The 25,407-nt window shown below is 42.5% G+C and overlaps 1 protein-coding gene across 1 annotated transcript; it reads right to left on the reverse strand.

Moving 5' to 3' along the window:
• Positions 1-349: 349 nt before the first annotated feature.
• nr2f1a (nuclear receptor subfamily 2, group F, member 1a) lies at positions 350-8,220 on the reverse strand. The gene is made up of 3 exons (XM_086075667.1): positions 6,792-8,220; positions 5,339-5,866; positions 350-1,680 (listed from the first exon to the last, which is right to left on the reverse strand). Exons 1-3 carry the CDS (start codon positions 7,222-7,224, stop codon positions 1,406-1,408), a joined length of 1,236 nt encoding a protein of 411 aa, XP_085931793.1. The 5' UTR covers positions 7,225-8,220; the 3' UTR covers positions 350-1,405.
• Positions 8,221-25,407: the final 17,187 nt, after the last annotated feature.

The following is a 25,407-nucleotide window of genomic DNA, read 5'->3' on the forward strand; positions in this document are numbered from 1 at the left end:
ATCACGCCACCCCTCGTGCATGTCGACTGGTTTACATGCTGTAAAATATGTTTTCCATATCGATCACGCCTATACGTTTATTAACCTTATTATTATTATTTTTTTCTATTCATTTGTTATTTGCTGATGTTTTAAACAAGATGAAATGGGAAGAGGGGGGAGGGGGCTGAGGTGACTCTGCTGTGATTTGTTATTTATCATTTTGTTTGTGTAATGTAATAGAGCAATCTTATGAATGCTAAAATGGCTGCTAATCATGGATTTAACTTGCGGACTGTAGGCCTATTCAAGAGTGCAAATGTTTGAAAGAAAAGTGAATGCAATGGAGGAAAATGCTTGGGAACAGACATCGTTGCCTATTTGTCTTTTAATAATACAGTCACCATCACACAACTTCATCAACCGAGCCTTTCTGCAAAAAAAGCTGCATCATGGAGTAAGCAAATTGAAGGCAACAACCAATAAAATTCAAGAAACAATGATTTTTTTTTTTCAAAAAGACGAAAAAAACAACAAAAAAAATGTATTTGAAATGATATATTAAAAGTGCTTTTTGATTTTTCATGTCTCTCCTCTTTGACTGATGATCGCACTCATGGCCGCCGGGGGGAGGGGGGAGGGGGTGTAAGGTGGGGGAGAGGGGGCGGGGGGTTCCCCAGATGTCCTCTCAGTAAAAATGTCCTGGGGGGTGAGGGTGGGCTTGGGAGGGAAGGGGGTCAGTTTGTTGCTGCAGGTCCATCGTGTTGAAAAAAAAAAGTTCAACCATCAGTGGTGATATTGTCATAGCGATTAGACTTGTTTCTTATTGTCTAAATTTCTTTATTTTTTCATGTTTTTTTTTTTTTTTTAATTCTCACTTCAATTTTAATTCTTGGAGAACATAGCTTCGACAACATATACCGCACTCATTATAAGAAGCAAAAGGTTATATCAAAAATTATTAGTATAGAATCACAGAAAGCCTGGTTTAGAACCAGAAAAAATACAAAACAGAGAGAGGTACATAGACACAGGACAAATTCTTATAATTGCTTGGAAACATTATTTTCCCGCTAAGTCTTGATTCTTTTTCTTTTCTTACTGCGCATTTGATGTTTTTTCCTTTTGTTTGTCATTTTTCTTACAAAAAAGAAAATAAAGACTAGTATTTTACAAAATGACGAGTAGGTATTGTTCGTGAAGATGAGGGCGGATTTACACAAGTCCAGTTGCAACATTTTTCTGTACATATTCCATCTCAGTCCCAGAAGACGTGGGGGGGGGAGGGAAGTAGTGGGGGGAGTGGGGGGGCAAAAGTCTTCCAAAGTTGTCCGGAAAAAAAAGTCTTATATATCGTCTTCTTAGAGGAGGGTGGCTGCTGAATTTTGGTCCGTGTCCTCTCTTTTTTTTGTGTGTCATGTGAGGATCATTGGATGGACATGTAAGGCCAGTTGAAGCTGCTCCCGGATAATAGCATATCCCTGATGAGCGTTTCAATAGGAGTTTTACCTACCAAGCGGACGAAGAAGAGCTGCTCGATGACCGACGAGGACACGGTGCGCAGGGAAGGCAGCCGCAGAAGGAGCTTGCCGAAGCGGCTGGGCTGGTTGGGGTACTGGCTGCGCACGTACTCCTCCAGGGCGCACTGGGACTTCTCCTGCAGGCTCTCGATGTGGGCTGCGTCCGACAGGCCGCAGGCGTCTGCGGGACGCCAAATCACAGTGGTCACAATCCAGCGCCAAAGTTTTTCATTTTTTAACACAGTATGCGCAACGATGACTTGAGAGCAACCGCGTGAGCAGAAATGAACTCAAAATGCACCACTTATTAGCATAGGCTACCACGTATGGGATAAAGCTAACAAGAAATTGGGTGGGAAGCAATACTTGTCATGACGAGCCAATAAAAAGAGATACTTTTTAAAAATGACGCTTGACTGAGGAGAAATATATTTTTAACATACACTTCTTTTTAGTAATTTACTCTTCATGGGTAAAAAAAATAAATAAATAAAAAAAAGTTTGGTCAAACATTAAAGCGACCCGGCGTTGAGTTGTTCTGTGTATAAAATTGTAATGCAAAAATGCAGAAATTGGGTGAAAACAATACTTGTCATGACGAGCCAATAAAAAGAGATACTTTTTAAAATGACGCTTAACTCAAGAGAAATATATTTTTAACATACACTTCTTTTTTTGTAATTTACTCTTCATGGGTAAAAAAAAAAAAAAAAAAAGTTTGGTCAAACATTAAAGCGACACGGAGTTGAGTTGTTTTGTATATAAAATTGTAATGCTGCTACTTTTTTAAAAATATATATATATATTTTTTTAAATACAAAACAACACAGAAAGTTGGGTCGCTCCATACATTGACCAAAATTGGGTTATTTTTGACCCAGCAGTTTTAAGGGCAGGTGGAGTAGCTTAATTGTAAAGTGCATGTATTTATTTTTTTTGCTGTAAATATATATATTTATAAATACATTTAAATTGAACAAACATTTGCTTAGTCATCATTTTTATTCGCTACGTTTTTTTTCCTTTTTAAAACTGCTGGGTCAAAAACAATCCAATTTGGGCAAAAAAATTGGACCAACCCGCTAACTTGGGTCATTTTCATTTAACATTCGGTTTGATTTAAACAAAAGTACCCCATTTTTGTTTCTTTTTTTGACTAAGCAACCCACGAAATTGGGTCATTTTGCCCCCCCCCCCCCCCCAACAAAAAAAAAGTTGGGTAAAATTGCGGATAGGACCAATTGTTGACCCAGCATACCTCCAGTATTTGAATCTAAAATGGAGCAAAAAGCTTTGTCAAGTCATCGTTCAGCATGACTCCTTCTTGACTTTAAGGAGCACAAATATGCTGCATCACACTGAACCAGTGCAACTCTCACCCATGCAGAAGAAACAAGGAAATGTAGCAGTAATAAACAACAATATTGTAAAAGTGATTCCATTTATTATTATTTCTTCAATTTTGGGGTCTAAATGCAGAAGGTGAGCGTTTGAGGGCCCAAAATTCATGCTTTTGATGTCTACACTCTGGAGATTCAAGTTTTAAGGAAACCCAAACGGGCCTGATGAATGTGAAATTGCTCTGCTTGTAATGTGACCTAATTACTCTGCAGTAAGCTGTTAAGTCATTTCGCCTCTTCTCTCCAAAGACCACTCTGGCCTGTTTTTTCTCTCTCCCTCCCACCCCGCTCCAAGCCCAGGAGCCTATAGCAGTGCACGGCCGCTAGAAGCAATCACATTTATTATAAGAAAAAGAGAAGGAGGGTTAAAGTCAATAGTCACTTAGAGAGAACATAAAATGTGCAAGAATGAGCTGCTGAAATGTCCGTGTTGTGTTTCTGTTTAAGCAAGCAAACTCCAACCTGCACTTTGAAGACAAGTTGCCACTGCACCCATGTTCGATTGCACTAATACATGTCATTTAGGGCCAGGGAAGGCGAGGATGCTGGGGAGGGGAGGGGGGGGGGGGTTTGGTTGTGGGGGTGTTGAGCTTTTTGAGCCTATTGGTGAGTTGCCAGCTATAACTCAGTGTGGCCCAGACACAATAACCTTGTGAACCCGAGGGCAACCCTGAGATCTCGGGGTGATTTAAGCGTGACCCTAGCCAGGCTGCTCAAAGAAGCATGTATGCAAATCCCTTTGGATTAAGGCTGAGTGTCACTTTAAAGCCAAAGCAGCCAATATGCTTTAACTCCATCCAATCGAGATTTTCCTCTTTTACAATCAAATGCAGGTGAGATTTAAAAAAAGAAAAGAAACACACAATGAATGTGCATGGAAAAGCTGCACACACTGCGAAATTCTCAATCAGGCCGATGCACCCCAACAATACACCCTGACATGGGAGCACACACACATACGCACACACACACACACACAGCAGCACTTAGTGAAGGCCTAGTGTAGCTACATGTCAATAAGGGGCTGATGTCAGTCGACTGTGTTGAAACACGACCACCATTATTTATGCATCAAATAGTGACAGGACTAAGGTTATTTATTTAAGGCAAATAAATAACAGGTGCCCCCCCCCCCCCCTCCCTACTTTCTCCACCACACACACACATCCACGTTGAAGTCGATCAAGCAAACTCAACGAGGTGCCGCAAAACTAGAAGATGGTCCCTTCAGTTTGGGCTTAATTTAAGATAAATAGTAACCATGGAAAAACCTGTAAACAAGTTCAATATAGCGAATATAGGCGCGGGTAAACGTCACGCTTGTGCACGGTATCTTACTATATGTTTATTTTATTTAGCAGGACTGATGTGTAAACATGTTATATTTTGCATGAATGGGAAAAGTGCATGTTTGTGGTGATTTAATTAAAATGCAGTGGATACCTTCCATTGCACATATTGCTAATAATGTAATATAATATAATATAATATAATATAATATAATATAATATAATATAATATAATATAATATAATATAATATAATATAATATAATCAGTGCTAAGTAACGACGATTCAATTCACTCAAAAAATGTGAATTACATAATATAACCATTAATTATTTAATTAGTGATCATAATCTCTCTCACACAAAATCTGCCAAAAATAAATAAATGATGAGATAAATAAATAATCAAATACTTTGGTGAATTAACCACCGTTGAACTGTAAAAACTGCACTCGAGGAGTATTTGTTTAACAAGTGTGTATAAACTTGTGGCTGAGTTGAAAGAAGTTTTGCGGCCTTTGTTTAAACTTTTTGCTTTATCTTCTTAAGGCCGTTTTGCAAGAGACAGCCATGAATTAATCGCTCAAATAATATATTAGGACAATAAATACAAGAGTGGCGCTGTTTAAAATAATAATAATAATAAAAATACACATCTCTGACTACAGGGTGTGATGCGTTCAATGTATCCTGAAATATTATCCTTGTGAAATGTTACTCCATCTTTCCCCCCCCCTAATGTATTATTATGTTAGTGGTTACAAACGTGCCAGCTGTCACACACTGATGGACTCTTTCACCTTTTCGGCACATTTGTTTGACATGTGTACTGAACATTTACGGCCGCTCATCTATCATCTTCAAAACAAACCCGAAATGTTTTCACGGCGGAGGAGGAAATTATAAATACGCGTTTGCGCTTTCCAGGGTTTGTTTGCGCCTCTTTTGTTTTTTGTTTTTTACACACTATACGGCTTGAGCTGACAGCAGAACGCATGTAAGTGCCCACTGTTGACAAGACAGATTCATCCCATGTGCAAGGCAAACATCTCGTCAAGTTCCATTTTGTGGCTCCCATTTTGTTTTTGTTTACAAGTTGACGCGCGACCACAACGGGGCCCTGCGCGTGCGTCTAGCCTACGTGCTACCCACCTGACGTGAAAAGCACGATGGCCTTGAGGCAGCTGTACTCTGCCGAGTCTACGTGCAAGGTCTTGAGCTTCTCCACTTGCTCCTGGAAGATCCGGATGTGGTCCATGAAAGCCACGACGCGGTCCGCGGACATGGGGGAGGCGTGCAGGCCCGCCGCGGCGAGCAGGGGGGCCACGTGAAGGGGCATGGAACACTGGGCGGCATTAAGCACAAACAACTCGCTCCACGTCAGCCTGAGAAGCGACACCTGGTCGGTGATCTGCAGGTCGGGAAAGAAAGGGATGTTTCTGGCCCACTCCACGGCGCTGAAGAGCAACCGAGCCGCCAGCTCGCAGATGTTCTCGATGCCCATGATATTGTTGGGCTGCATGCACTGGCTCCCGTACCGGGACGTGGGGTAGGGCTCGGCCCGCAGCAATAACGAGATGTATCCGGACAGATAGCAATGGCCGTTGAGGGGGTCCCCGTTGGTGAGCGCGTACTGGCCTGGGTTGGGCTGGGTTGGAGGCATTCGTCCTCGCTGAACCGCTGACAAAAAGAAAGAGAAGAAGAGGAAATGTGCATCCAGGACTGACAAACATTGTTCACCCGCAACAAGCTGCTCGTGAGAGTGTGTGTGTGTGTGTGTTTGGCTGTTTTCGGTATCGGCGCTCGGTGCCCGAAATGTCATTGGAAACTGCCTAAACGTTTACAGTTTCACGCACTCGCATATATTCCACATTTACAGTAATTATTGCTATTTTTTAAAAACCTCGATTGCACAGTGCACGCGAGGTTACGCAGTTGATCACATTTATATTGACGTGTGCTCTTTCTCCATAGCAACAACGCTTATAGCAGTCCAACAAATTGTAACCGAGACTGATAATTCTCGCTCTAAATTATGCTGTTTTTGAATTTCATGCACATCGAAGCATCACTTGGAAATAAAAGGATTCCTGACATCGCTTTTGAATATTAATAACACGCGAGCGCAATGACACGAGATAGAACTCAGCGAGTGTACAACATTTCACGCGTAAATGACGAATTGTCGTGAATTTAAAACAAAACGCTTTGACGTGTTTGTGAAGTTGTGCGGGAGAAAGCAAACAACGACACAAGGGGTCAAGTTGAGCGCCATGATTGAGCGTGTGTGAGCCGTCTGGTAGCTGAGACGTGCGAGGGGGACACCCGGCTGCGTGTGTACATGTTACATACACACACATTTTCAAGCATTTTTTTTGGATTTATGGCAGGTTGTGCATTTAGAAACAAAGTGGACGATAGGCCTATTATATAGAGAGAGTTTGGACTGCAGCAAAATCTAGCAGGCGGATCGCTTTGTTCGAGCCCTCGAATGGTTCCGTCCATTTGGAATCATGCACCGCGGATGGAGAGTGCACATTCGAGCCCGCGTCTGCCTTCAACGCGGCAGCTAAGTGTGGTAAGAGGTTTCAAAATAAATATTCACCTTCCCGTCGCATGCCCACTTTTAAGCACTTCTTGAGGCGGCAGTATTGGCACTGGTTCCGGTGGTGCTGGTCGATGGGACAGTTCCTATTGGCGCGACACGAGTACGTTAAGTTCCTGCGTACACTCCGCTTGAAGAAACTTTTGCAGCCCTCGCAGGTGAACTGGCCGTAGTGCTTGCCGCTCGACTTGTCCCCGCACACCACGCACTCGATGTGCTGCTGGCTCTGCCCCGAGTTCTGGCTGCCCTTTTCCACGGCCGTGCCCGGCGTGGACGGGGGTCCCGGCTGGCTCGGGGTCTGCGGGGTGTGCGGCGCCGCCGACGCCGTCTGCTGCTGCTCCCTCGACGGCTGCGCTGCTGGGTTGGGGCCGCTCGGAGGTCCTCCGGCCACATCTTCCTGCGGATCTCGCCACACGCTAACTACCATTGCCATATCTCGGCCCCGGAAAGTGCTATAGAGCGAAATGGTCGGTGCTTGTTCTGGAGCGTTGACGGGAGAAAACAAAACAAAACCGGGGGAGCTTTTTCTTGCGAGGCGACTGCAAAGTCAAATCAGCGCACGGAATCTCATAGAGGAGGAGGAGGAGGAGGAGGCGGAGGAGGAGGGGGGATCAATACATTCAAAAGAGCGGCGGACGGCTGGAGGGGACGACCCGATCACCATATGCAAGTATCGGGAGGCCAGTTCCAAGGTAAATTGCACTGAGCCATTCAGGAATCCCCAATCTTGTAGAAAAAGGCGAGTCCAGACGTGTCGGGGGTTGAAAAAAAATCACTTTGATAGAAAATAGCCACAAAAGGGAAAGCAATTCACATGAGCGAGTATTGCTAAAAATAAATTTTTAAAAAACCTTCTTGTGGTGGAAAGACGCTCGATCCAAAGTGCTGCGGTGTATAAATTCCTTTCTCCTTTCCCACCAGTCTGTCTTCGCCGTGTGCGCAGCGCAGCGAACGCACGCACGCACACACAAAAACTGCAGATTTGGCGCTGTATATTCTTAAATAAAGCTCATCGTCATCTTCATCATCAGCTTCTTGCCGCGGATAGAGTCCACGCCGTGTCAGACTTTCAGCTCTCCTCCAGTTGGAGCCGCGGAGAAAAAGATATCACAGAAGGGAAAAAGGCAGCGGCGGCAGCAGCAGCAGCAGGAGGAGGAAAAAAAAACACAACTAGTAGAATATGCAAGAAAAAAGAAGAGAGAGCCTCCCAAAAAATGCTTTAAAGGAAGAGGAGCTGCACAGCAATGTTTCCGAAACGGGGGGATCTGCGCGAATGTCTGTATATAGTGAACTTTGACACTACTATTGAAACTGACACGTTTCTATGGAGATCGCTGCGCCTTATATGGTGCTCGTGTCAAGGAGCCAAGAGAGGGGCTGCTGGAGACTGATAATCAAAGGCGACTGACTGGCCAGAGCCCCGCATAGAGGAGGAGGAGGAGGAAGAGGAGGAGGGGGAGAGGTGAGAGAGAGCGAGAGAGAGAGAGAGAAATGGGAGGCTGAGGTTATAGCCAAACCCTCTCTCGCTCGCCATTGGTTGGAGTTCCCCTCTTGCTCCGTGCTGCAAAAAGTGTGCATTCTTACACATGGGCATGCTCATATCACATATAGGGGGAAAAATGTAGTTGTCTGCTCTGCAATATGAGGATGTTCATTTGGAATACCCGGATGACACCATTTGTTTATTTTATGGCCACTGTATTTGCTTTTAAATATCTCGTATTTTTTTATTTTTTTTTACTCATCTATTGATTAAATTCATCATTTCTGTTGAAGCGGCTCCACTGTACGTGATTGTGGACATTTTTTGCAGCGTTGTCATCTCACCACTGGGGGCTCTCTTCTTCTTCAGTTTATTTTTTATTTATTTTTTATTTTCTATATTTTTGACAGCCACAATTTACATCCAGCTCGCTCGCCCCTTCACCGCTATTTACTTTGAAACCTGATTAGTATGGCTCATCTTTTGTGGCCAAAACGGGGAAAGACGAAGAAGAGCCCCTGGATAGAATGGCAGACGAACGTGCACAAAATGGGGGGCGGTGGTGGGTGGGTTGGGGGGCAAAGCTTTTACGCACGACAAATAGCCTAATCCATCCAAACTGTGGTGGTCTCAGGTTGTCTTTAATCCAAAATGCAAGTGACATGCTCGGAAGGGAAGCTCGTGCATGTGTGGGAGCTTCGGCATGCGCATTGCGGTACACGCGCTGTGGAAACGGTGGAGCTCATTCAAACTTACATGATGTGAAAGAAACACACGAGGATGCAATTAGAAGAATTCTGCATTTGAACAGCCCGTGATAAACGAATGGCATGCAACGATGTCGGAGTAAAGAAAAAAAAATAATTCAAATAAAAATGCAGCAATTAGCCGAGTCCCTTCTTGTGAATAATTACATAGCCGGTGTCACATAATGTCTTCATAATGACGCTCATTGACAATCATGTGAACTTATTTGGGAAATTTGCATGGGGATTCCGGTTTTTTGTGTGAGGATTTTTGCAGGCTTTCTCCCCCTGTGAGGTAAAAAAAGAAAAAATGGATCGCGCTGCCATCTAGCGTACATTGTACAATTGCAACCTCCATAGAAGTAAATGCAGTCATTAAAGATGGATTTTTAAGAGTCGCTTTTAGTATTTTTTCCGAAGCTTTCATGACAAATAAACATTTAATTGACTACGCTTTTACTCTGTAATATGAATATTATATAAATATTGTGAATGATAAGGCTGTATAATGGCGGTAAAGAGAAGTCAAAAGAGCATGCAGGTTATATTACATTAAAATTAATTTAAAAGAATTGCAGTTTGGGAAGTGAAAATCACGTTAAACATAACTCCGACCGCGCAGGAGAAGAATAGTCAAATCAGTTCACATACTGTATTACTTTTCATTAAAACAATAGCAAATGGACTATCCTTGCACACAATTCTTCCAAGCATTTGTAGATAAATGGAGCTTAAATATGCAAGTGACCCCCTTTAGAAGCTCATAGGAGGGATGGCTTGTTTTTCCTTTTCTTAAAAGTATTCAACAAGAGAGCTCTCTCTCCTTGTCTCGGACAACTCCAATGAAAACTCCCCGGCCATGTCTGCAGCTCTTTCACAAGGTGAAACCAATAAGATTAAATCGGACAATGTTTTTTTTCTTTTGCCTTTTTCTTCCTTTTTTTTTTTTTTTTAACTTCATGAAAGTGTATCATTAAGATTTAACTCCACAGATTGGGCTGGTTTTCGAAAAAGGAGGACAGGAGGAGAGCACACATGCAGCGGAGGGGCAGCGAATGGGGAGCAGAGCTGCTGCACGGGGGAAAGAAAAAGGGAGAAAGGGGACCACAGCCGGGCATTGAGGGGAGAAGCACCGGCGATGGCGGTCTGCATGGAGCACCGACCGGCACAAGCTACAAAAAAAAAAAAAAAAAGGCAAGTCATCTTCACTTTTCTTATTTCATCCGCACGTTGGATTTCAAGTTAATTGATCAGGCGGCAGGAGCGCCAACTTGCACGCACGCCGACTCGCTCCATAACTTTGTAGCCGGTGGACAAGCGCGTCTTTGCCGTCACTTATTAACCGCAACCGGGGCTCCGCTTTCGGACGTCCACCCCACGGATAAGGACGCCGGATCTGGGGAGCCATTTGGACCGTGACGCGCCTCACCTGCATCCGTGCGCGAGCTCATTTGTTAGGAAAAGGGATCGATAGCACGCCGAGATAGCGTCAAAGCATTCAAAGGCTGATCAAGGACAAATGTTTAGCGTGCAGCTCCGTTCAAGTGCCCATTTTTCAAATTTGTACGGAGGAGGGTAAATTCCACTTTTAACAGCCGTTTTTGGTAATTCATCAGTGATGCATTATTAATTATAGGAAAGAAAACTCTTTCAATTCAATTCAGGTTAACTTCAGTTTAGATGTATTTCATTTTAATGAGAGAAAGGACGACAAAGCGACGTATTTTACTATACATTTATTAAGTTATTGTACACAGTTAAAACAAATTTAATTACGCCTCCAACACATACAAGACGTAATAAGAGACCATTTTAATACCATTAAGGTGGACCTATATTATTTTGTATTTACAACTTTCTGATTTGTGACACTTTGATGTTTTGGAATTAAGAAGTAAACGTGTATGTGTGCGTGTATATTGTGGCCACACCTAATATAATATAGTAATAGAGGAGACGTTAAGGTCGCAAGTGCACAAACCTCCACAATTGAAACACTACCACACGTTTTGGACTTTTTTTTTTCTTTAACACTAACACATTTACTATATTTTCTATTGATTAGGTGTTAGTGTTATAACTTGGAGTCAATAATGTAATGCTCGAGGATGAATGGAAAGTAATTTGCACGGCGAGTAGGGTGCATGTCCGTGTGTGTGTGTGTGAGTGGAACCCGGGCTTTCATTAGGGCCACATCCAGCTGACCCCCGTCACTATATAACAGCTGCCAGCGTATCAAATACTTCGAGTATGATTGGAACTCATTTAGAGCATCAAGTAGTTGAAAGAGTCCCATAACGCTCACTTGTTGCGGTGCATTACGTTACGTCACTTTTTCCACGGTTCAGCTTCTTTTTTTTTGGGGGGGGGGGGGGGGGGGGGGCGCTGACGTGTGATTATACTTTGATTAAACGGATATCTGAATTAAACCAAACTTAATCTGAATTAATAAATGCCACATTGATGAGAATGGGGGGGATATAACGATCACAGTGCAACCAATGTCAGTGTTTTGAAATGTAATATGGTGCTGAAATATGATTGATTAGATTCAATTTTTAAACTTATGGAGATCGTTTTATTTAAATATGTAAATGTTGCTTTTAAAAATATTGCATGCGTAATTTTATGCATATATATATATGTATATATTTTAAAAAGCCTATATTTTTAAATGACGTAATTACAAACGTCTTTCGGAAGTCGTTTTGCAGAAAAGTGCAAGCGTATGCATCAGTGCTTGTTTTCGCTTAAATCTCATCGTCTGACTGCTCTTCGTGGTGTGAAAGGAACGAGGGGGTCACTTCAAATCGCCTTTTTAACCGCTCTCTTCTTTCCTTCTCTCCCCCCCCCCCCCCTTATAAGCATCAGCAAGTTTCAATTGGCATCATCCAATCGCTGTGAATGGAAAGTGACCACTGGTCAGAAATAGTGCAGTGCGGACATTTAACACCACATGCAGCATTTAACAGGCACCAAACGACGCCGGGACTGCCAATTAGGAGTGCAACTGTGTAATAGCTCTGCTAAAACCCCAAATATAAATAAATTATGCATGAATCGTGACCTGATCATCAGAGGTGATATAATTTTTAATCCCATGTTATAAAACGAGTTTGTCTAGAGGCATGACGTTTTTATATTTTTTTATATAGCCATCTCTGTAATAGAATACAAGTAAAGGGGGGGAGGTCTATAAATGAGGACAATAATAACAAAGCCTTTCTCAATTAGGATTGAGGTTGGCTTTAAGATACTGGGACAGCCCGTTTACGCTCAGGCCAATGGCTTTATTGCTCACTAACCCTCATTTCTTACAGCCTTGCTTGCTAATTACTTCCCACACTTAAGACGGCCACGTCCATTAGTGTGCACATCACAGTGCAGGTGAAAGCCCAACTTTGTCCCAGTGACACGTCAATTGACATGTCAAGTGTGGAAAAAAAAAACTACTCTTTGCAATCCATACAAAAAAAGAAAAAGATTATTGTAGTAAAAGAAGCACAAATGCAAGAGAAGCTGTAGCCCAAGCAAAAAGGTAATAAATGAGTTAAAATAGGCGAAGGCAAATGCTTGCGGTGAAGGCATCTCACCCTTCAAGTAATTTATTTTAAGGGAAGCGGGAGGGCAAAGGTGGAATTCTTAAGAAATTCAACAAGGATAAGGGAGCTTTAGGAATTCTGCACGCAGATTACCTTTCATCCCATCTTCACATTAGCCGACAACACACAGTAGAAATATAGCTCAGCAAAAAAAATAAATAAATAAATAAACTAAATAAATAAAAAATAGTTCAGATTAGCTCCATGTGTGCACACAAAGAGAACAGAGCATCACAATTTGAAGAAAAAAAGTGGGAAGGAGATCAGCATAGTGAGAATTTAGAACACATTAAAGACAAATAATTAAATCCTCCTGACATCAACTCGACTTTTGTAATATTTGCTATATGATGATTGACAACCTAAAAGCTCCATCTGCATGCGTCATCGGTTTAACGATGGAGATCACGATTCATCACCAATCTTGGTTTTTGCCTTGCTCTGGAAATTTTTGCTTACTAACTACATCAAAAGTGCATCATCAACCCCCCCCCCCCCCCAACAAGCCCACCCACCCCTCATTTAGCCACCAAAACCAACACGCAGCAGGAGCTTAATTAGAAATGTAGCGTAGCTCAACCATGAATGTGATGGAGCTCAGACTGATGACAAGTCTTGTTCAGAGAAATTGATTATTATTATTTTTTAAACCACTAATAAAGCAATTGCTGAAAACACATGCCAATATTATGTACCAATATTAATACACTTGCACACTTGAATGAACCGTCAACATTAATATATTTACAAAAATAATCTAGCTCAGTTTATTTTTTAGGACTTCCTCATTAAGTAACCAAAATATTAAAAGAGCTCTCAGCAGCTTTACTCCAATGAAATCTACTCACTCAATACAATATCATTTATTTGATACTTCTGTGTAAAGTGTTGCATTATTATTGTCAAGCACAAATTTTGGATTGTATATTACATTGTGCGAGTGTACCTAATAAAGCGGCTAATACTCGACATGCACAATTTGCACTCATCCAAAATATACAAAGAAGCAACTGGTGTGAAGTTTTCATAAACACCTCAAAATTGACGAGATTAGCATTCAAACAAAGCGATGACTGTCCTCCATCTTCTGTCGTTCAAGATGACGAAGGCCTCCAGGGTGCTTTTGGATTTTGCCTGGGAAAAGGTGCGCGAGGGCGCGCGTGTAAAAGACGGCGACGTGAAGGTGGTCGGCCAAAGCTGGCAGATTGTGACCTTATCAATGTGAAACTCTTATAAGATAAATTATTCATAGCACCTGTTTGATGTGTCTGGCCAAAGAATGACAATTTAAAATGCAACTCAACACAAGGGGCTGTTTTATTTATTTATTTATTTTTGAGTGGACTTAACCAGGTGGGATGCTGCTGTCATAACAATCATTTAATTAAAAACACGTCTATTTTACAGGCTGAAGCGACGTGACAATCGTTCGCGGTAAGTCCTATAGTAACCTGATCGACTTGGTGTGTGTGTGTGTGTGTGTGTGTGTGTGTGTGTGTGTGTGTGTGTGTGTGTGTGTGTGTGGAGCATTTTGTGCTAGCCACGCTCCATCTACCTGCTCACCTCGCCCTTTGCTTGTGACTGTGTGTTGTGTCTGCTCGCAGGCGGTGAGCAACATGGCGGCCCGGCGTTGTGAAGCACGGCGGGATGTGTCAGTGTGGTGCAAGGAACTGACACGGGGCCGAGATGAACTTTACGGCTACGAGCTGGGGAGCTAGCGGGATGGTGGAGTGGGTCTGTATTTATACACCGACCAGACATGAAATTTCAGATTTTAATGAAGAAGATACAGCTAAGATGGATGATGTCAGAGAGGTAATCGTTTAACGGTATGTTTATTTTTGTGGTTGTTTTGACGTAGATGGAGAGCTGTTTATGTTTAGTTTTTTTTAAAACTTTGGTTTAAAGTGGTGCAAATCACCCCAAAAAACATATTGCTAAATGGGAAGCCTGGCGGTTCGCTAATCAGCGGCCCTAGTTTCTTAGATAGAAAAAAAGGAAAGATAAAGAAGCAGGAAGGGGTAAAAAAAATATATATATTGTTACACATACAGTATGCATATGACTTGATAGTTTAAGCTTTAAAATTATATAGCGTATGTCAGAATCCTACCATGCTATATTGTAAAGAACATTATTTACTACTGACACTTGAGGCCGAATCACGTGAGATTAATGAAGGTGAAACATTCTCACGGAATACATGCGTGTGTTTACGTTATCTCTCTCTCTCTCGCTCTATTTCTCTATGTCATCAGCTTCTCTCAGATGTTCCCCGTGACCTACGACCTCAAAGTCGGGGTCAAGCCCTGACAAATGGGATGGCCGAGTTCTGACCACAACTGCAAACATTCCACAACAATCTCGCGTCCTCCTCCACTCGCCTCATATCCGTGATGTGTCAACCCCACCCCCTCCTCCTCCACACGGAAAGTCTTCCACGACTTGGGTAAAGTTCTCATTAGACAAACATAGTTTATTGTGTGTGCTGTGGGAATCTTTACATTTGGAATTAAGAATTACAACATGAGCTAACATTTAATTTCCCCAAAACATCCCGCTTGTTTAGACAAGGGAAGAAAACAAAATAGCATCTAGTGGATATTACGACCCAGCTCACTATGTGTGTGCGTGTGTGCGAAAGGCTTGTCAGTGATGTCAAGGATGAGAAATGTTGCAGTGTGATTTTTACACACACTGCTGGCTCGAGCATTTCCGGCAACATTTCTCACTCTGCCTCCCTCACACCATCCACTCTGCTGCAATATCCCCACATTTTTCTATCCTTTCACATCACCCCCCCCCCCCCCACGCCGCCCCCCCTTCTCTCACTCCACTCAACTCCGCCCTTCCCTCCCCCCTCCCTTTCTTCATAGGCCTCCTCTGGCCATTCTGTCTCCTTTTTTTACTACGCATGTCCGCTGCCCCATCCTCACCCAATGTCAACCTCCTCTATTTGCCATCTCATTCGCTCACATCTCCTCTCTCTCCCCTCTGCTTATCTTCCTTGTCATTAGATTCTCCGATTTTCTAACAAGCACACCTGTAACAGTTTAAGCGTATAATGAATGCTGTTCTGCAGTAAGGAAGCTAGTTAAGGTAAGTGGCACATCGGATATCGCGATGACGTGGCAAATAATAATTTCCGTTGTTGTGTTTTGTGTACGGTATGACCCTTGCTTTCTGAATGTCAACCTTCTTCCCCTCCAAGCTTTAGCCGCACACCACACGGTTATAAAAACAAAAAGTCACTGTGGATGTATGTCAGTTAAAAGAAGCTGCTTGTGTGATAATGTACTAAAAGGCACTGCAATCCAAATAAAAATATCGATATCATCAGGCGTGTTTGTTCTTTTGCCACTGTCTGAATTTTGCGATGGTTTTATATCTGCTGCTTTTGCACCGTTGGAGGCTACACGGATCTCGGCCCGGCCAGGAATGTTTCTTCAAAGGGTTGCTGATGGATCTGAGATCTAATGTGGGGAGCAACGGCGTAGCATACGGGTAGTCGGCTCTCTATTAAAATGATGGATGCTTGAGCATTTTTTGGCCTTCTCTGTCGTGAGATCTCTGTAACATCTGGATATTGCTGCAAATCAGGAATGCAACAGAGTCCATATTTGAAATTACTTTTACTTAGTAATAAAAGATCTAGCTCACAGGGTCTACTTGTTTTTTTACGTTTCATTTTTGGCTATCACTCCATCTTAAGCACCAGTCTGCCCCAAAAGCTGGACCATTTTCTGTTCAGTTTTCATTGTCATTATATTACATCTGCAGTCCCAAAGGTTGTGAAAGGAAAACAAAATAACTGATCAGTACTTTACTAATAGCTTGGGTTGTGACCAGACAAAGACATTAGAACACATTACATACTGGTTCCCGGTCAGCTGTGTTACTGGTCTAGAAATCACTGAATGGTTTGGGTCCTGACTGCATAGAAAAGAAACGCTGATTGACTATAAATCCAGCAGGGCTCTGAGGCCTTCAGACACTGGTCAATTAGTGGAGCCCAGAGTTCAAAGCAAACATGGTGAAGCGGCTTTAGCTGTAATGCTGCAAACAATCGGAAAACACTACCAACAGATTTGATTAGTCAGCTCCAAGTGTAAATGATTTTAAATCCGGGTTACAGATACTTTTGTTTTCTCTGCTTTGATTCTAGCTGTTACGTGTTTGTAAATACTTTTACGTGTTGTGTCTTTGCCTCTATTGAGTTGCCGAGTGAAATGTGCCATATAAATAAAGCTGCCTTGCCTAATACGTGCTAGTACCCTAAAAAATTTACCTAATGGCTCTGCACACTGTATTTCTTTGAATGTTCAGTGCTGAGTCACCAAAATTGTAATTCCTTAAATTAAGCTGGTCTTACGCTTGGAAGTCAAAGTCAAATGCAGAAAAGAAACAAAATATTAGTCATCCATTGTCATGTAACGAACGCCACACCACTTGGTCAAAATGTGGCTTTATGATCTCCCATTTCGTCCTTATTTCTCTTTCCAGCGTTGTTTGGGCCTTCATGGTCAGCTTCCCGCACGTATGTCCAGCGTAAATAAATGACTCGGCACTGCAAGCACTCTCGCTGTCAGCCATCAGATTGAAGCCGAAGCCGGAAATGAGCGGCAGACAAACATGGTGATCGGCGTATAGGCAAATGTGTAAGTTATAGGCATGACGCCATTAGCAGATTCTGTTTATGTCCCCCCGCCATGTCCACAGGCAGCTGAAAGACGTTTAAAAAAAAAGGGGGGGGGGGGGAGTCCTCAAATCTCCTTGATTCCCTGCCACCCATGGTTACGCCGATGTTTTGGAGTGTGGATGTCTGCCCTCGTCCCGCAGGGCATCGGCCCCACTTTAACCCACCCCTTTGCAACCACCAAACACCCTACCCCCCCTCTCCCAGACCCCCAGTCCCTCCAACCTCCCGCCTCACTCACTGATTCAGTGCGTAAAAGCGCCCCCTGAATGATGGATTACTGTGTCACCGCAGCCTGCGAAGGATTAATTTGTTTCATTGATTTCTCTTTAGGCAGAATGCCAGCGTCTGCCGTTTCCCACCTTTTCCTCCAAGACTCGCAGCTGTAATAGACGGTAATGGCTTAAGACAAATCAACCCATTTCTTGTAAAAATAGCAGCGAATAACCCTCCCCGCCAACCAGCCTGCACTCTGCTCATGCACACACGCAAGGAGCGGCGGTATGGCGTAACGAGGGCTTCTCCAATCCCTTTTGGTCTCGACCACCCCATCTGGCGATGATTGCACGCCGCTGCCGAACCGGGGGAGACCTTCCTGCCACTCCGGCAGAGCCATAAGTCTGTCGTACTTACACGTCCCTCTCAGGTCTCACAATGGATGGGTAATGACGGCACTGTCTGGGAAGGGGTGGGGGGTCGGCCCATTCTCGCCGGTAATGGATGCAGTTACCGCTATTCCCTGCACACCTGCAGGAACAGCTAACTGTTAACCACCAAGGGGTTTCACTGATGCTAATGAATAAGGGCAGGTCTGTGTGTGTGTGTGACATATTTTTGTGGCTTTATGTTAGTTTTATGTGGGAGCAAAGTCATTTCTAAACAAACATGTGACGTTACGGCTCACAGCAAAGCAAGCTTACAATCCAGCTTTCCTGACATCTGCTGATTTAACGCAGCCATAAGATGCTACTACATCTTTACTAGCCTGTCACTACTTTGAACGATGGGAAACCCAAACCGCCGGTAACATTAAGCGCACCACTACAGGCTAACTGTCCTCAAATGCTTTCCAATCCCTCGGAGATTTACGAGCATGACCAGATCCATTAATCCATTGTCGATTTGCCGTGGCTGCCCTGTGGGGCATTTTGGTTTCCGATATCATAGCATCTTATTGTGAAGCAGGGTGCATGGTAACACCATGAGTCTTGTTAAAATGTTTTACTCAACCAGTACGGATAATGTTTGAAATTCCAATTGACCAATTAAAAATGCTGTGCAACCATAAGTGCCTGGACTTCTACACTAAATGCACATTTGCATATTCGTTTCCAATTTAACCATTCAAGTGGATTACAAATTGTACTTTTGCTGAAAAACACGTCGTAGTCCCAAAAAAGAAAAATCCAATTTGATCATAATGGTAAGTGCACATATATAGGGCTTTATTTACACCATGTCCAAAGCGCGTTACAATGCCTCATATTCACTTCTTTGAAACCATATTGCAATGTATAGCACAGAACATAAGCGGCAGATGCGCTAATGCAGCCATGTCAACCCACGGAAAAGCTTTTCTTACTTACTTTGACCTCCAGGATCCCTTGCCGAACAATAGCCAAAGGCAGAACCCAGAGTGTAAAGTTTTAAATGAATCCGTGTCATGTCTGTCATAGCTAGCACCAAGCTAACCCCTGTGAGTGTTCGTCTCTCCGGCTCAGGGTCCAAGTTTTCAAACACATTGCCTAGATGGGCTATATTGATTGATTGCTTAACAGTTATAATATAATGCTCATTAGCCGTCTGAACATATCTGTACACATGCAAACACTTGCGGCTGTCAGATCTCTAAGACAAATTCAGATTCAACATTCTTTTTTATTTTTATTTTTATTTTTTACTACCATTTCACATCCAGTCCGAGTCACCACGAATCGTCGAGCCCTATAGTTTCCATCAAATATGATATGACACATACTGTATATGACAGACAAGCCAATCTGTCAATTCTCTCAACAATTGTGAGTTTAATGGCAGACTTCACCTGGGAATGGCTGCACAAAATGAACCTGAATGCTGAACTCTCAGAATTATTTCTCGACATCCGTGATAATGACCTCTGCTGCAGGACAACCCCGTCAGCTCCCTTGCAATCAATGCAGCGGTGTCTACAAAGCTTTGGGCTGCGTTTTGTGCTTGGGGACAGACAACTGGTCACTTGGTGCGCTACTAGATCCCCCTGCTAAGCTGGCTTCTCCTGGGTAAACCTTCACAAAGCCCCCTCATGTCTGACACCAACAGGCCTTTCAAATTCCACTCTTAGATGCAGGATTAGGTGATCTCCCCATCATACTGTCTTTTTCTCAATTTCTATCGTTCTCTGCACCTCTCGACTCGCTCACGCTTCATACCTTAAAACCCTCACTTGCTCTCCTGGCCCTCTTCAAGTGCTTGTTCAACAAAGGGTACATCTATCCTCAGGGGTCCTTACGTTCTTAAGTGCCTCCAGAAAAGGTTAGTTGGCAGGTAATTGTCCAGCTGTCGTTGGGTTTATCTTAATTGTGGGTGCTTCAATGGAGGCTATACTCCTCTCTGATGAAGGGATGTATGTAGATTGAGGGAAGGTGGAGACTAAGGTTTAGCATTTTTTTGTTTGTTTGTTGACTTTCATGTAGATTACATAACTAGGGGTGTAACAAAAACCAGGTTGAACCGGAAAAATCGTTTCAAAAAGATCAGAGTGCATTCAATTGAATCATTACTTTTTGATAGAGATGGGCACTTCCGCCAATCGTCAATTCCCGTTATTGATGACGTCCACATTTTGTCCAGTGCTTCCAGATTTTCAGTGAATGCTTTTTGACGCGAAGCCTCGCAAAAACTGTCCTGACCCCGATTCGCCGGACGTAAACCTGCTTCAGTTGGAGCTCAGTCTGTACATTTTCATAAGGATTCGTGTCATAAGGCACTTGGGTGGGCATCGTCATTTACCGAAAGTGATGAATGACGGATGTGCCCACCTCTGCACTTTGAAATGCATTGAGATACGTGTCGAGTAGTCTTGTATTGGGGAGATATACCTTAACAATTACAGTATTTGTAAGTTAATTCAAATGCATGTAAATTGACAACAAAAAAAGTCATTACATCAAACCGTCTCGAGCTGAGCCGTACCATATCGAATCTTTCCACCTTCAAATCGAATCATGGAAAACCGTTTCAAATCGTCTTTTGTGGAGAGATGCACACCCCTAATCGCTACTGGTGCCTTAATCATGCATTTTCACAAAATACATTTCCACGTATCAGCGTATTGTTTCCATTTTAAGATGCTCAATATGTGTTTTGCCTATCGATCCTACACATGCAGAGTGCAAAGCGCAACGGTGACCCTGTGGTGTTCAAATCCAAATGGCCGTGTCTCCACCCATTCTAAATCTATACTTCAATTAGCCATCTGATCATATGTATATCCATGTCAATAGGAGGCTTTAGTGGAGTTAGTGTTTGTATTGCCCCAGTCAAAGGTTGTGACTGACCAATAAAATATTTCCAGAGTGCCATCAATAACGCTGACATGCAGACCACTACAGTACGGGATTGTGGGTGCGGGCAGGAGGCCTGTTGTGCTGGCTCCAAGCAGAATGGATGAACACCAGGCCATAAGGTTACCGGGCAGACTTAAGCCCCCCCCCCCCGCAACCTCGACCCGCTCGCATGTGCATTTGATAGTGACAGAGGCAATTATAAAGGTATATTTCAGACAGGTCAAATGGGAGAGGGCAAAGTGCAGAACCTTTCAAGCACTGGCTGGAGTCAAAGGTTAGCACGGACACGGGGCATCATGGAGCGCCGCTGGGCAGGGGGATAATGGAATAAGAGCAATAAAGACATAGACTGATTAGACATGGAAGAAAGAAAACGTCTCCTCATTTATTTTATTTTTAATGACGATAAATCACACAAGGCGCGGCAGATCCAAATCTCCAATTATAGCAGAAACTGATTAGTTTCCACACAGCACAAGAAAGCTTTTTGTGTTGTGTGCGTACTGTATGCTTTCTACGGCCTTTAGATATATAAAATAGCACAAGGTCAAGGAAGGTCAGGGTATGCATTTAGAACCGGTGACCAATGCCAAATGTAAAGGTCAAAGTGGGATTGCCTGACTGAGAGCCATACAACATTTGCTCATCCACATTTAGTATGCATCCCATTGGCAGTGATTTATGGAGGGAGATAAGCGCAGGGATGGGAAGAAAACACTGTCTTTCTCCTATCCCGTCAGCCTCGGTAAATACACTACTCACTCATATCAATCACGGTGTCACGGCGAATCGCCAGCGTAGGCTTCCTGTTCAGATTAAAAACCTTTTTTTTTCTCTTTCTTGCTCTGCTTTCTCGCTCAAGCTCTGGGGAGCACACTGGCTGTATTGTTCCATATTAGCATTTCAAACAGCTGCGCTACAAAAGTAGTTATATGTTGAAAGTCAGCAGTCTGCTTTTAGTTATGTATCATGCGCCATGAATAGCTTCCATACTCTATCAATCATGCACTATACAAGCAAGCTTTCAATTAATCATGAAAATATAGAGGGGAAAAATGATGGGAAAGTGGAATTAAACTCAAAATTAAACTACAGTATTCAGTATGAAATATGTTTTGTGGGAATGAGCTTGTATAGATTCTGATAAATACCGAGAATTTATGAAATACCAACAAAGCAAAACTATTTATTTCATCACTGTGCATCATAGCAAATGCTATCACAAATGCTCATTTTTTAGCACTAACGGAAATTTTCAGCGTCAATTTTCTAGCTTGACTCTAAAAAAATTTGTCAGGGTTGAGCAGGTTTTCGGATAAAACAAATCACTCCTGATTATAATCAATTTCCTTTCCTTAGCAGGCTGAAGCCAGACAGGCTGTCCAGCATTTTTGCATAAGTAGCCACTCTGGGGGGGGTCTTGACCGGGCCAGCGATTTAACGCTATATCCCGGCTTTTTGAGTTTTGCAGGCCCCTTGAACATGAATGTTTCCCATGTCCCTTTGACCAACTCAAATGTGAAAAACAGCCGTCAGCGGTGCACCATAGGCTTTTTCAAAGTACCCCCAAGTGGTTCTGAATCGAGCCGAATACCCCAAAAAGAAAACATTCTCTTGAAAGGCTTGCCAAAATGGAAACACGGTCTAATCTACTGCTTTCTAACCTGAAGCATATCGGCCTGTTTTTTTTTTTTTTTTTTAACCTTCAACAGTAATAAATTCTTTCTCCTTATTGCATGCTATGTTTTCCCACTGTGAGATCAAAAGGTGATAATGCACTGCAACAAGGAACCAGTTGATGTGCATTTGCTGATGGTTTCCTTTTGGTCTGTATTTCAAGGGAAACTGTAGTAGCCAAGACCTTGTGCGTTCGTTCAGAAAGTGTTGCCAATTGTAACTTTTAAGACGTTTGGAGGAATTCACAAGACAATGAAGACACACTAGTAGAAAGCAGACATGACTTTATAATAAAATATTTATATAAACAAAATGCTCCAACAGCAGCAAAACATTTTGTGTCATGTTTTGTTATCTTTTGCTATCGATTAACTCTACTTGGGCTGTCTGTTAAATGTCCTATCACTCCCTTTCTTCTTTAATGCGCGGGAGACTGGTGTGATTGTGTTGCCTCAAGATTACAAAACAAATTTTTTTAGTGTATGTTGCGTGGTGATTAATTTATGCCTATTAGACAACCTATTCAGATGTTTTTTTTTTTTTGGTATTGCGTTACTCATGGCTCTAAAAACTTTTTAAGCTTTTCTCTTGTTGGGGGCTCGGTGCAACAGCAGACTTTGATTGGCATTAATTTTTACTTATGACAGTGTAATAAATGAGCGATTTTTTGGTGAATGAAATTTGTAATTTTGGGAAGATATTCAGTTTATGTTGGTATGGGACAGTACATCATGATGAAGTTGAACCATAAGGTGTTTGATAACTTAGTTTATTTATTCTTGGAAAGTAGTGGTTTTGGCAATTCAAAGATTCTGCCCGACTGCGAGAATATATTTTTATGGCTTTAAACGTTTCAGCTTTTACTCACATTTGATCCTCAAGCTTCCCATTTAGCTCCCCGACCTACAATACAAACACAAAAGCTTCATATAGAGCAAAGGTTCCGAGCAATGTCTCACATTCATCTCTATTTGGCCTTCACTAAAGTGCATTTGAACCACATCAGAATCTATTACCACCATGCAAATTCAGCCCTGCCTGACAATACAAATCATGATAAGATGGACCACTGACTCCATAAACAACCAAGCTTATATATCACATCATATAAGCTGGGCTGGAAAGCACTTGTCATCACCTGCAATCATCTATTTGTATGGATGGACCCAAGATATGGATATGATTATATTTCTGTCTGTCTTCAACCTGTGACTAATATTGCTGTGTTCAAGCAACAGATAGAAATGATAGAAGTGCTTGTGCGTGTTTATCTGCGGGGGCATCAATCACTTTTTGCAGTCGGAGTTCCAACGCAGCTGCTTGCGAGGGGAGATATATGTTGCCATACATCAAATCATCAGACCTCTCCAGTAAAATATGATTTCATCAATAGGCCTGATCAATAGTGCATACAAGAACGTGTAATTATTACAGAGATCCGTATCAATAAAAATGTCACGTGGAACGTCGTACCGTGGGTGTGGAGGTGAGTGGTTGTCATGGCTGTGCAATCTTTGATTAGCTACGCCATCCGGTCAAATCTTTGATGTGCTCCAACAACCTTTCAACTTGTGGGTCAAAAGTAACCCAAATTGGGCGAAATAAGTAACCCAGCGCTGGGTCCAAAATGAACAGAGCCAACGCTGGGTCACCGCTTTGGGTTGAGGATTTGACCCAGGATGTTGGGTCAAGATTTTGATCCAACAAGGGGTAAAAAGTTAAATCTACCAAGAAATGGGTTACCAGGTTATCAATTAAATAAATAAATAAAAATGACGGCTCTAAAATGTCCTTAAAAAAAAAAATATATATATTTGGGTAAATAAAATAGCATTTTTACCACTGAATACAATTAATTTTAGTAAATATAGAATATTTGGTGCATTAACAAGTGTGAGCCATGTAAAGTTTAAATAAATAAATAAATAAAAATAAATAAATAAATGTGAACTTTTTTCTGTTTAAATTCTCAGTGTCTCATCACTGGTGAAAATTTTATTTTTTAAAGAGATCCGTGGGCTACTTGTGTTGTCTTGGGGCTAACTAGTACACGTTAGCACCTACACATGTACAATATCTGGAGCCCGATGCTTACGTTCAAAGTCAGCGGTGTTACCCTCCCAGCTGCCACCAACATTTTCTACATTACATTACATTTACTTCAACTTCAGTACACCCGTCCAAAATGGCAAACAGCTTCAGCTCTTCAACCCGTCCAAGTCCAATCTTCAATCCAGTCTGCTGGGTTAAAATAACAGCTACCCAGTGAGTGGTTTAAGAAAACAAGCCAGCATTTTTAAGTGTGAACTTAGCAGGAAAAGACAAAAAGTTGTCACATTTGCGAAACGCGATCCATTTTACCAGCCGATTACAAGTGCAAGAGTGCGTGTAAAGAGCGTCATCCTCAGTGAATCGTATTTTCTTGCACCTCTGCAGACATTTAGCGATTATAAATGATTGAGGCGTGGATGGCTGTCTTTACTCGAGTGAGGATCATTTGTCCCGCAGCGAGGCAATCCAAGAATGGAGGGAGGAATGTCAAAACGAAATTTGCATGCGACTCCAGCGCAGTCACTCACATATACACACTCGTTCAGTACAGCAGAGCGGACGAGCAAGAGGGAGAGAGAGAGAGAGAGAGAGAGAGAGAGAGAGAGAGGGAGCGAGCGTGAGGCAGGGACCAATGAGGCAGTTTATATCGGGATTTTGTCTCACAGCCGCGGCCTCCTGGGAGAGAGGGGTCTGCCAATAACACTTAAGAGACAGAGCAGGAAAAGTAAGTGCTTTTATTACAGCTCATCACTCATGTAATTTCTGGCAGCATTTGTGATTACAGATCAAGTGATTGACTAACTACACATTTG

This window comes from Leptonotus elevatus, chromosome 5 (genome assembly GCF_054856555.1).
Source record: "Leptonotus elevatus isolate MCC_2025b chromosome 5, RoL_Lele_1.0, whole genome shotgun sequence".
NCBI lineage: Eukaryota > Metazoa > Chordata > Actinopteri > Syngnathiformes > Syngnathidae > Leptonotus > Leptonotus elevatus.

Bases quoted from the DNA above. Each gene is read 5' to 3' on its own strand.
- nr2f1a (XM_086075667.1), bottom strand. From the start codon at position 7,224: ATGGCAATGGTAGTTAGCGTGTGGCGAGATCCGCAGGAAGATGTGGCC. The intron at 5,867-6,791 runs GTGAATATTTAT...TCTTTTTGTCAG, and splicing joins AGTGGGCATGCGACGGGAAG to CGGTTCAGCGAGGACGAATG. The intron at 1,681-5,338 runs GTGGGTAGCACG...GGCGTCCCGCAG, and splicing joins CATCGTGCTTTTCACGTCAG to ACGCCTGCGGCCTGTCGGAC.